The sequence below is a fragment of the Morone saxatilis genome, unplaced genomic scaffold (assembly GCF_004916995.1).
Source record: "Morone saxatilis isolate NCDOM2014 unplaced genomic scaffold, NCSU_SB_2.0 Contig2, whole genome shotgun sequence".
NCBI classification, from domain to species: Eukaryota; Metazoa; Chordata; class Actinopteri; family Moronidae; genus Morone; species Morone saxatilis.
The window spans coordinates 14,337,026-14,349,031 of NW_023339762.1; the positions used below are offsets into that span (position 1 = coordinate 14,337,026).

Here is a 12,006-nt window from a genome sequence, read left to right on the forward strand (position 1 = left end):
GATCCAAATATGACAGAAGGTTTTCATCAAGAGGACAGAAGTAAATTTGATTTGAAAGGTTCTTAGGTCGAGGCGGTGAGTCCAGTGTTTGATGTTGCGTTCCTGTCACCAGGAGGACAGATAAGGGGATTCTGCACATACCTGTTGGCCCGGCTGCCAGTGTATAAATGGCAACCTGGACACTCAGAGCCGAACACACACACACACACACACTCACTCACTCCGGTTGGCTCTCAAGATGAGTCACGCTCAGCGCAGCAGTAAGACACTATGAGTGTGATCAGTTTTCTAAACCTGAAGTGAATCCTTTCTGAACAGATTGAACAATTTTAAGGTTCTAGATGGACACGGCACTTACGGTGAGTTTCTGTTTCCTTTCTTTTTTAGCTTTAATTGATTTAAAAAGAATAAAGTACCACATTTCTTGAGATACTCAGCTAGACGTGTTCTGGTTTCAGGTGTCCGTCTCTCTGCTTGGACTGGCTCTTGCCCTGCTCTCGCTCCCAGACCATGCTTCACTAAACAGAGAATTTGACAACACCTCAGGTAGGATTTCTGGTTGATTATTAACTGATGAGACCAGGTACTGAGCAGCATTTATAACTGGGTCTGTGTTTTCCTGTGTGGTAGTTTTAGGAACTGTGTATCCAGGATCTGTGTTTGTGACGGAGGCTCTTCAGAGGGCGATTGAGCTGACTGATGCTGCCTACACCCGCACGACTGAAAGGTAAAAAATAATTGGACACTGGAAATATTTCAGACCAAACTGACCTACTGCTAAGCTTAAATCACCCTTTGACTTCTATAAGGTCTTGTGTTGGCACTAAAACAGAGATAATAATGTTTCCAGGGTGAAGAAGTCTTTGTCTGAAGGCGCCCTGAGACCCAGTGACCTGCTGGCTCAGTTCAAACAGACTGAAGCTACAACCAGGACTCAGATCTGGGCTGCAGAACTGCTGGACAACACAGTGGAGCTGATCAGAGAGATGGTCTACACTCACACTATGGTTCAGCCCGACCCTCATGGTACTGAACAGCAGCACAACACAACACACAGAGATGTTTTTGCATCCATATGTCAAATAATTTACAAATTCCAAGCATTTTAATGATAGTCAATTAAGATCATAGTTAACAGCGTAACTTCAAAATAACCAAAAAATAACCGTTATTTATATATATTTGTTTATTTTTAATAATATATCCTACTTTTAAACCCATGGATCACTTTTCCTTCAGTGTCCAGCCAGAGGAGGCACAAAAAAGTCAAAGGCCTATTTGAATATCTGTTCATTTGTTCCACTGTGACCCCAGTTTGCGTTTCTTTCTTTGCCTTTATTGAGGATTTACTCTCACTCTGGGTAATGTGACAGAGACCCACAGAGCCCACTGGAGGGCCCAGAATCAAGATTCAGTTTTCTGGCAACCACTCCAAGCAAAGTAAAGCCAGCTGGGTTTTTTATTATTTGTATGATTTAGGTGTTGTTTACTGTGTGTTTATTAAGAGCTGCTGAGTGAAGGAGATGTGGAGAATCTGCTGCAGGTGACGGGCTGCTCTGCAGAGCTGCAGAGACCCAGCTGTGACTCCGACTGTCTGTCTGAGCGCTACAGATCCGTCACAGGAGAGTGCAACAACAGGCCAGTGCTCACACAGTAAACCATGTAACAGAGCTGTCTCGAATGTATTTGCTTTTTTATAACTGTGTGTGTGAATTGTGATCTTGTCCCGTTCAGACAGCATCCCAGATGGGGAGCTGCAAACATCCCGTATTCCCGCTGGCTGCCACCAGAGTACGAGGATGCGTGGGGGACACCCAGAGGCTGGGACCCGGAGCACACCTACCATAACGCCACTCTGCCTCCGGTAAGAGTCCTGCAGCAGCGTTCCCTCGTCCTCTGTTCTGTGAGCTGCTGTAGCTCCAACGTTTTGTTTGTTGTCCAGGTGCGGCTGGTGTCTCAGGACGTGCTCTTCACTCACAACGACAACATCTCTCTGGACTCCACGCTGTCCCACCTGCTGGTGGAGTGGGGCCAGTGGATAGACCACGACGTGGTACTGACCCCTCAGAGCCCCAGTACAGCTGCCTTCAGGACTGGAGCTGACTGCACACACACCTGCAGCCGGGACACGCCCTGCTTCCCCATACAGGTGCTTTTAACTATCAGCTGCTTCTTCCCTCCTTAAGTAGTCCTTCTTCATTCTATATGCTGTATACACCACCTTTAAAATTCAAATACGACACATACAATACACTCACAATTAAAACATATCAAACCTACAACACAGTAAATTAATTTGATGGAAATTACATGCAAACTTTATCATTGTCTTGTGACCTCTTAAAACAAAGTTATGTCCACTTTTATGACCCAAATGAAATTAAATAATATAAATTATTAAAATAAATAAAAAATCTGTGTTTTACTGATTACATTTGTTTTCATTCATTGGAGATAAAAACTTAAAACCTCTCTTCCCAGATCCCTCTGTCAGATCCTCGCTATGGCGTCCAGAGTTGTATGCCTTTCTTCCGCTCTGCTCCCAGCTGTGTTTCTGGAGTCCTGTCTCATCGCCACCGAGAGCAGCTCAACGCCATCACCTCCTTTGTCGATGCCAGCATGGTGTACGGCAGCTCCACTAGTCTGGCCTCGGCTCTGAGAAACCACTCCTCTCCTCTGGGCTCAATGGCCCTCAACTCCCAGCACTCGGACCAGGAGCTGGCCTACATGCCGTTCCTGCCACGCCTACAGGCTCACCTGGACCCCTGCGGCCCCCGAAACTCCACCACGTCAGGGGCATCCGACAGATCCAAGCGCCTGGAGAACACCACATCCTGCTTTCAGGCTGGTGAGCGAGCACATGTAGTCAGCTGTCTGCTCTCCGCAGGTTTCAGTGGAGCTGTTGTTCATGATTAATGTTTCACAGGTGATTCAAGAGCGAACGAGCATCTGGGAATGATCGCGCTGCACACGCTCTTTCTGAGAGAGCACAACCGGCTGGTCAAAGAGCTGCAGCTGCTCAACCCTCACTGGAGCCCCGACACCCTTTATCAGGAGGCCCGCAAGATCATCGGAGCCGTTCACCAGGTATCAGCAGCCGCTTCAGCCGGACATCCATTCACCTCCGCCTACATGAGCATTCCCAGCACTCTGACCCGCCTCCTCTACGTTTCCAGATCCTAACATGGGAGCACTACCTGCCGCGGGTTCTCGGTGAGGGCGCCATGTCTCGTCTGATGCCTCCCTACGAGGGTTACGATCCAGAGGTGGATCCCAGCATCGCTAACGTCTTTGCAGCCGCTGCGTTTCGTTTTGCCCACGTCACCGTGCAGCCAGTGGTTAACAGGCTGGGTCCAGGATACGCCGCTAACTCCCAGCATCCCCCTCTGCCTCTGCATCATTCACTGTTCGCCTCTTGGAGGGTGGTGCAGGAAGGTAATGAATGATGGTGTCAGCACTGCACTCAAATGACTATGCAGTTTACTCATGTTTTCTCTCTTTCTCCTGGCGTGTCAGGCGGCATTGACCCTGTGCTGCGCGGTTTGTTGCTGTCTCCGGCCAAGCTGCAGACTCCAGGTCAGATGATGGTGGAGGAACTGACCGAGAGGCTGTTTCAGGCACAGGGAGGTATGCCTCTGGACCTCGGGGCCCTTAACCTCCAGAGGGGCCGCGATCACGGCCTGCCAGGTACCAGCTTTCTTACTTCTGACACAGAACAGTGTTACTGTATCACTTTATACTGAAAGTCCGCTGCTGACTGTCAACATTTGTTTAACAGATTGTATTCCTGTAAAAGGAACAATTTGAATCTTTGGAAAATCATTGCCGTGACATTTCCTGTTGATAATTTATACAACTTAATTTGTTTAGTGCATACTGTGTACAATAGGACATTGTAACAGTCAACATGCACAACACCAGCCCTCTAGAACTAAATGACTGCAGCCATCGCTCATATAATGAGTTACATGTGTGTCTGTTGATTCATGAGCCAGTTCCAGATGTGGGAATGTGTGATAATTAGCCAGCTGTCCAGATGCTCACTAGTGTAGTAGTAGTTGTCTGAATAAACATGTCATGAGACAAAAGTAGTTAATTGATTTAATCAACAGTAGAGCAGCGATGTGTGGAAATAAAGGCTTAACTAAAACACAAATGTATCCTTATAAAGGATCAGAATTGTTTTGCCACCCAGATCCTGATGAACCTCGTCATGTAAAGGCCCTGCACACACCCCCACACAGATGTGTTCAGTTATTCCGGCCGACTGGATCTCAGGTTGAAACTGGGTGGAGCTCTGCTGGGAATTATGTGAAGTCATCAAACCCAGTGTAGCAGTAAGAATAGGTGCGCTTCAACACGCAACTGGCACAGAGCCGCGTTGAGCTGGTTGGGCGTGGCACATGCCGCATACATGCCAACTTGAAACGACTGCAATGAAACAAAATACTACATGTACCAACAGCAGACCGATGAACGCGCCACATGGCTGGCGGCTTAATCCCAACGGTAGTACTGTCTCTGCCAACAGTACACAGGTCGCCAATCTGTACCTGCCCACACAGTCCTGAGAAGAAGAATCAGGCAAAATAAGCACCTTGGGTCTGTTGCCCCATTTTTTTATTTCATTGATGTGTTTTATCTCACTTTGATATTTAGTCGAGGTGGTCTTTGGTTCAGGTAATTCAAACCCTGTGTTTAATGCTCTGTCCTGAGTTTTTTTAACTCTAATCTGTCCCGTCTCACCCCATCAGGATACGGCTCGTGGAGAAGGTTCTGCAGCCTCTCCGTTCCCAACACTACGTCAGACCTGGCTGAAATTCTGAGTAACTTCACTTTGGCTCACAAATTCCAGCTCCTGTACGGGACGCCGCACAACATCGATGTGTGGGTGGGGGCCATCTCTGAGCCCGCTGTGCCTGGAGGGCGAGTCGGGCCACTCCTGTCCTGCCTGCTGGCGAGACAGTTCAGAGCGCTGAGAGATGGGGACAGGTAAAAACCAAATCCTGATGTTAAATAATGATCATTAAGATAAAAGAAGGTAAGTCTGTATTTGTCTCCTAAGGTTTTGGTGGGAGAGGGAAGGAGTGTTCACCAGCACCCAGAAGAGAAACCTCCGCAGCGTCTCTCTGTCCCGCATCATATGTGACAACAGCCACATTACTCACGTCCCCACTGATCCGTTCTCACGCACCGAGAGACCGGAGGACATGCTGGCCTGTTCACACCCACTCATCTCCCACCTCGACCTCAGCCCGTGGAAAGAACCAGACGCAGGTGAGGAAGTGTGAAAAGAAGACGAGATATCAGGTTCGTTTGTTGTGTTCTAACGTCTCTTTGCCTGGATCTCTCTTTCAGATCCCAGTTGTGGTCCAATACCCAGGATTCAATCCGGCTACTCGATGCTCTGCAACTCTGTGGTTCTGTATCAGTGTCACTCCGGCTTCAAGCTGCTGGGATCCTCATCTGTCAGCTGTGATCCAAACAGCCAGCAGTGGAGCCCCACACCCCCGACGTGTGAAGGTACGAGGCCTAAACCAGGGCCTGGTGACATGACTGGTCCCTCTAAAGAAGTATAGTGTATCACAACATCACAATATGGTTCATGTGTGCAAAATCACACAACAAACTCAGCAAAACTCTTCTTCCCAACAAGGTACATTAGCTGTTCTGGAGTGGTAGAGTGCATCACATGATATGTATTGTAGACGTTCAAACTTAAGTTTCATGGCACCACGCTGGCGATCCTTGAACACGATATCTCAGGAACGCCTTTAGAGAACTTATTAGAATTTGGCCCAAATGTCCACTTGGCCTCAAGGATGACCTGATTGAAGTTAAGTAAAAGTTTCCCCATGGGGACAATAAAGTAAATATCTATTTCAAATAATTTCAAAACAAGGTCAAGAGTGAAGTGTGTGAAGAATGTAAACATGACACCTGGGAAAACTCCCGTCTGCTGAGGAAGATCATGTGGTGCAATCAAAAGCTCCAGAAGAGCTACTAAATAAACCTTGAGATGAAATTGCTGTCAACTATTCCATCATTGGTTTAGACAACACTTAATATCATCATGTATCATAATGCTAAAATATCTTCATATGATTTCACTGAACTGATCAATAACTGAACATTAGATACAAAACGTCTCATTGATTTCTGTTGTTTCTGACTGATTGTTGCAGATATCAATGAATGTGAGGAACAAATTTCTCTCTGCCCACAAAACCTGGAGTGCCTCAACACACCGGGTCACTTCATTTGCTCAGGTTGGTTTGCACTTTGTAACTTTTGTTTTGAACAGATTAATTAATAGATCATTTTTTTCCTTGGTTACATTGCTGAGATATTTAAACTTGTACAACATATATGAATCTTTCACTTCTGATGCAGAACCCTCCTCGCTGTCTGCTGTCTCTGTTGTCACTGCGGTGATAGTAGTGATCGGAGGTGTGGCCGGGCTGCTGACGATAATGTTTTGTTATCGAAGGTGAGTCACTGCAGGAAACAAGGTCCAACACATAGTTGTATCACTTCACGCCTGTAGGCAGATGTTTATATGTGCGCCCACAAATACAAACATCTGTCATCCTTCAGTTCGATCGCCACTCTTCACTGAGACCAGCTGCACAGTAGGGCAACAAGTGTAGTATCTCATTCCTCTCCTTCAGGAAATAGAAGTTACAGTCATAACATTTCATTTATTTTGTTGGTTCTCTCGGTACAACACATTTAGTATTGTATTAGTATGTATGCCCCGTAGAGCAGCCACCGACCAGAGTCCAACCTCCAGCAGTGGTAGAGACAAGAGCTGTAGATAACCTTTGGTGGTTTTTGACCGTTAAGAGTGTGAAGGATTTATCGTTCATCCTCCGATAAACCATGTAAGTCCAAACTGAGGTCCGGCTCATCATCATCATCATCGTGTGTACCATATGTGTTGTACCGAGTGAATCGACTGAAAGGGAACAGACGTAACAATTACTAAAGTGGTGCATATTTAGTAAATTGATAATTAAAATAAATATTATTGAAATTATTTATTTATCCCAGAAACATAATGAAACATAAGAGTTTTAAAGTGAAATATGAATAACTAAATGTCTGTTTTGCAGATATTTCCCCAAGAAAGAAGAGTTGGTCAATGCTGGATGTTGCCAGAGGAAAAACTAAAAAGAGTTTGGTCAGCGTTTGTTCTAATGATATTATATATATCAACATTATCTTTCTGTCTTCAGTATTTTTGCAACGACCTGTTTTTAACAGTCTATTAGTAGAATATTTTGTCTTGTTAATTTATAATAGCCATACGACAGATGAACAAATCAATGTTGTACATTAAAAATCCTTCCTGTTGTTGAGCAGGTTAACTCGTATGATGGCATGTTTTGTCCTCTGACTACGCGTTATGTCACTAACCGGTCTTACTGTACTCACTCATTAACGAAGAGTCAAACTGTTTACTAAGGTCTATTATTAACGCGGTAATCTGTATGATGAGGCCATGAAAACACAATAACAAGTGTACAAAAGTCTTTTCAATCCGGAAACTAAACTCTTACTGGTCTGTTCCAAAAACAGATTTTCATACGATAAAGCCCCTCTGAGCGGGATATGGTCTCAGTATCCCTGTGCCTGATTCCTGCTCACAAACCTGTTAGGCAACTGTGTGTCCGTGTGTGCGTGTGTGTGTGTGTGGTGTGTGTGCGTGCGTGTGTGTGTTGGTGTGTTGGTGGTCGTGGTGGTGCGGGTGTATGGGGCGGAGAACCAGGCTGTTCCAGGCAGTGACCTTAATCTAAAGCCATATCAGTGGCGTGCCCTGAGTGAAACAGGTTTCTGTGTCTGGTTTTAAAAGAATTACAGTGATGACTCGTCATTCCCAAACTTCAGTCTAAACTTTACAAAAGACCCGACATCAAAGTCAAACCAGCTAATCCATTTTATCAGATTGTGTTCAAACGATACCTGTAAATCACACACAGTACAAATGTTCTGCAATCAGGCTACAATGCCTCGTCTTTAATGGAGTGTTTACACTGGAAGACACCGTTCATTATCAGTACACGAGGCTGGGAACCTCCAAGCCCTAATGATGGCTAATAAGCAGTTATTGCACTTTCTGACACAATATTCTTCATTTTTTTTACCCTCAAGAGACCGCTTTCTGTAAAACTTGGCCATTAATAATAATAATAAATCTATACTATCAGGTACAACCAATATACATTGCACAATATGGCTATGTACTGCACTCATGCATAGTCATTTATGGCTTTTACTGTATGTACATACTGTTCATTGCAGACGTGCAAACCTACAGTTGTGCATATTGCAATCACTTGTATTAAAGCTTGTTCATTTTCTGACTATAATGTAAAACTATGTTGATGTGTTATACCTAATTTATTACCAATATATCTGATTATTAAGTACAGGCCAGGCTAACATGTAGCTGTTTGTTACATTTCATTAATGTTTTTTATATGAGGCACCTACGACAGGTAGTGCAACAGAATTAAGGCCATGCTGAGACAAAAAGTCCTGGCTGTGTTCATTCAGCCAATAACTCAAAGTAACTAAGAAACGCTGTTTAGCATTATATTAATGTAAAAATAAAGAAAACAACCAAAATAACTGTTGAAAGTGGTGAAACTACACGACTATTGTCAATCTCACAATAGACTACATTACAGTTGAATATGTAATACTTGAGGTAAGAGACCAACTAAACTCTCTAAACTGCTTTCCTCCTGCGTTGCGCTCCTCTTTTCAACAGACCAACGCCTGAAAACTGATACATACAATCTATCGTATTAACGTGAGAGGTTGTGTGTTCTCCACCCGGGAGGTTCAGAAACAGAAACAATTTTCCTCACCAGTGGAGGGAAATACTGGAGGCCTGCAGTATAACAGAACATATATTTTACACATCTCTCTCTTTGAAATTATTAGTTATTTTACTCCCATCTAGCTGTGCTGGTTTAATTATCTGCCTTATTGCATAAAAGTGGCACATGAACAGTTTTTGCTTCCCTTGTTGATTGACCTGCAGCACTGATGCTGTAACCTCTGCTACAAAAACGGATCCAAGTTTGTTACCACAGTTTAACCCTGATTAGGACCGGGAATAATCCAGGTCCCGGGATCATGTTGTCCTGGTGTTTCAGTGGGCTTTCCTCTAGCCCTGGTCAGTGAGGTAGAAACCTAACTTTGCCACAGTCATCTCTCTGCGGAGACGCATCACCTCCCAGAACATCTGCTCCGCTGGACAAAGAGACGACAGCAGAGCCGTCAGTTCAATAAAACTCTTGTTGGCGAAGCAGAAAAAAAAACATTTCAATGTGTCTGTGTTAACTTACCATCGTGTCTCACCAGGCCCTGCTGGATGTAACGAATATAAGTAAAAAAATTGCAAACAGCCGTGATCTAGAAAGGTTAAATAAGGACAGGGTCACATGTAGCAACAGTGAACAGCAGAGTATCTATTGAAGGTTACAGATACACAGTCATAACTACCCGTGCTCGGCTGGAGGGAGAGATGTAATAGTAGCTCCCCTTGTCGCCCAGTTTAATGCGATGTCTGCAGAGGCGTGACATGCCGCTTAATGCGCATTTTCTACAGGGAAAGATCGGCTGTCAGACATTCACAGCTACAAGACGTGGACAGTCATTGTTTTTGTCACGGCAAACGTTGAACCAGTGAAACCTACACACTTTGAATAAAGGCTAAATAAAGTGAGAACACACAAAAGAGTGGTGCACAAGTGGAGAAAGTTAGTCACTGGAAGAGGAAAAGGTTTCATTAATATACACCCACACACATGCAGATCATTAGTTTACACATTTGTTTTCACATTTTCAGACATCTGGACAGGCAGACTTCATTTCATGCTACAGTCATTTGTGTTAGTGAAAAGCTGAACAGGTGATTGTTTCCTGAGGGGACTTACGTCTCTATTGCTGCCCTAAAGCCACTGGAAGAAAAAGATGTTTAAATCAGACCGTGATTAGAAATGTGCCCGCTGATTAAACCCCTCTGATACGTGGTAAAGACAGAGAACCTTCAGCTATGACCATTAATTAGAGAATACAAAACCAAAGAGTGGATTTTCAGTGTTGACAGTGAATGGTGAAAGAGAGGACAGGATGATGTGTAGATGTGATAACTCACTTAGGGCCGCCGCACTCTATAGCTGAGGCTTTCACCATGGGCAGCGCGGACATGGCCACAGGCTCCACAGTCAGAGAGTTGTTCTCCACTGCACTCTGCACCAGCTGCGACAGCTGTGGAGGACAATCGATAGTGTTAACTTCAAACACTGAACCATAACACATGCAGGAGGTGGTGAGATGTTGACCTCAGATCTCGTGAAGGAGAGGCAGGGTCCGATGTCTTCTCTGTAGATGCGACTCAGGAAGGCCGAGGAGCGCTCGAGACTTGGATTTTCCTTCCACATCAAAAACTCTGCATAGAGAACGGAGTCCATCTGCGAGAAGAAAACCATCATCACAAACTATTAAACTGCCTCTAATGTGTTAACAGCTACAGTCCCTGATCCTTCATAACCCTGTTATGATACAGAAGCTTCTATGTGACGAGATAAATTCACATTTTCAATAAACCGGCTGATAAAAAGACAGATCCAAGAGTTATTTCTAACAGCTGAAAACAGCCAGAGCAGCTTTTATTACTGGTATTGATCAATAAACCTATAATTATCATACAGCTGAGGCTGATGGGAATTAAAATGATGACGTTCAAAGTGCACACCGTCGTTCTGTTATCCTCCTTTAACTCAGAGGAATAACTTTCTCATCGTCCCATTAAAACACAGTTATAGAGCACTGAAAGACTGATCAGTCCCGGTTGAAAGGATGCGGTTACCTGTCGGCCGTCAGTGCCTCGCCCCTGCCCCTGCCAGTAAGGGTCAAAGGTCACACTGACAGACTGGCCAGGGACCAGACAGAGTATCAGAGAGAGGAGAGCAGGAACAGCAGGCTGAGAGAGGAAGAGACACCGGGGACAGAGAGCAACAAGTCAGGGAGAGGTTAGTGCCGAGAGAAAAGAAGAAGCAAAGAGAACTTGGCTCGAGGCAACAGATTCGAGTGACAGGAAACAGGAATAAAGGGAAGAAACAACGAGTCTAAAGTTGAGGAAACATACTTTAAGAAGAAGAGGGGCAAGTGTTTAGACGTCATCCGGTTTACCTCTCGGTCCTCTTTGGCCACCGGCTGAACAGACACCGAGGAGGGTTCTGGTTTTCCAAGCGAGGAGGGAAAGGCTCCGCTGGCGCTCTTGTTGCGGATGTGGCCCCCGACATGTTTGTGCGCTCCTCTGGTTCCTGAAGACTGCAGCTGTGGATGCAACTGACGGTTCGGTGAAGAAGGCGTCGACGTCAACACCAGAGCCTTGAGCGCCGTCACCTCCGCTTGTAGAACGTCGATCTGGGAGCCCCGACACAGAAAGGAAAAAAGAGAGCGTGAAAAATCAATAACTTTGAGAAAAAAATGCTATTTTCGTCTGTTTATAGTTCAAATCAACAATTTAAAATAGAGACAAACCACAGAGCAACTCAAAAACAGCTCTGAAGGGTCATTACAACCATCCACTGCGGTACACAAACAGAAACAACTTCACACACACCTTTCCCTGAGCCTCCTTCAGCTGTTTCTCCGCTGCTGCTTGTTTGACGTTGGCTTCATGCACCATCTTGTGAGCTTCCTGTCGTCATAAAGATTGAAACAATAACACAAGGTTGAAACACTCGGAAGTATCTATTGTCCATCCAAACCGTGGATCAGAGGTTGCTCCTGATTCAATAACAGGCTGTAAAATATCACTTTATGAAGCTGTTGTGGTGAATGTTACCAACTAACTATTTATAGATCCAGCAGACGGAGCAACATCAGCACTGAATGAGTCTCTACCCGTTACTGAGGGAAACAACGAACTCTTGAGCTGCTAAATGCTCCTCTGCCATGTTCACCAGCTCGTTGCTAACTGTG

General features: G+C 45.0%; 2 protein-coding genes across 5 annotated transcripts in view; one reads left to right on the plus strand and one right to left on the minus strand.

Moving 5' to 3' along the window:
- Positions 1–341: 341 nt before the first annotated feature.
- Positions 342–7,359, plus strand: epx (eosinophil peroxidase). Its single transcript, XM_035664862.1, has 17 exons — positions 342–359; positions 459–546; positions 631–727; positions 851–1,026; positions 1,506–1,638; positions 1,735–1,864; positions 1,943–2,149; positions 2,482–2,848; positions 2,927–3,087; positions 3,177–3,435; positions 3,517–3,687; positions 4,755–4,992; positions 5,066–5,277; positions 5,359–5,523; positions 6,186–6,269; positions 6,394–6,490; positions 7,116–7,359. Exons 1-17 carry the CDS (start codon positions 342–344, stop codon positions 7,171–7,173), a joined length of 2,661 nt encoding a protein of 886 aa, XP_035520755.1. The 3' UTR covers positions 7,174–7,359.
- A 634-nt stretch (positions 7,360–7,993) lies between these two features.
- The window catches only part of rab3il1 (RAB3A interacting protein (rabin3)-like 1), an 8,705-nt gene continuing 4,692 nt past the window's right edge, over positions 7,994–12,006 (minus strand). Inside the window, exons 5-13 of one of the 4 annotated variants that reach the window (XM_035665443.1) lie at positions 11,645–11,722; positions 11,209–11,445; positions 10,886–10,999; positions 10,359–10,487; positions 10,172–10,284; positions 9,951–9,974; positions 9,517–9,616; positions 9,360–9,426; positions 7,994–9,264 (exon numbers count right to left, since the gene is read on the minus strand). In XM_035665443.1, coding sequence (XP_035521336.1) covers positions 9,179–9,264; positions 9,360–9,426; positions 9,517–9,616; positions 9,951–9,974; positions 10,172–10,284; positions 10,359–10,487; positions 10,886–10,999; positions 11,209–11,445; positions 11,645–11,722 — 948 coding nt within the window. In that variant the 3' untranslated portion in view covers positions 7,994–9,178. The remainder of the gene's footprint in view (positions 9,265–9,359; positions 9,427–9,516; positions 9,617–9,950; positions 9,975–10,171; positions 10,285–10,358; positions 10,488–10,885; positions 11,000–11,208; positions 11,446–11,644; positions 11,723–12,006) is intronic. The other 3 variants (XM_035665445.1, XM_035665444.1, XM_035665446.1) reach the window with 3 other exon arrangements.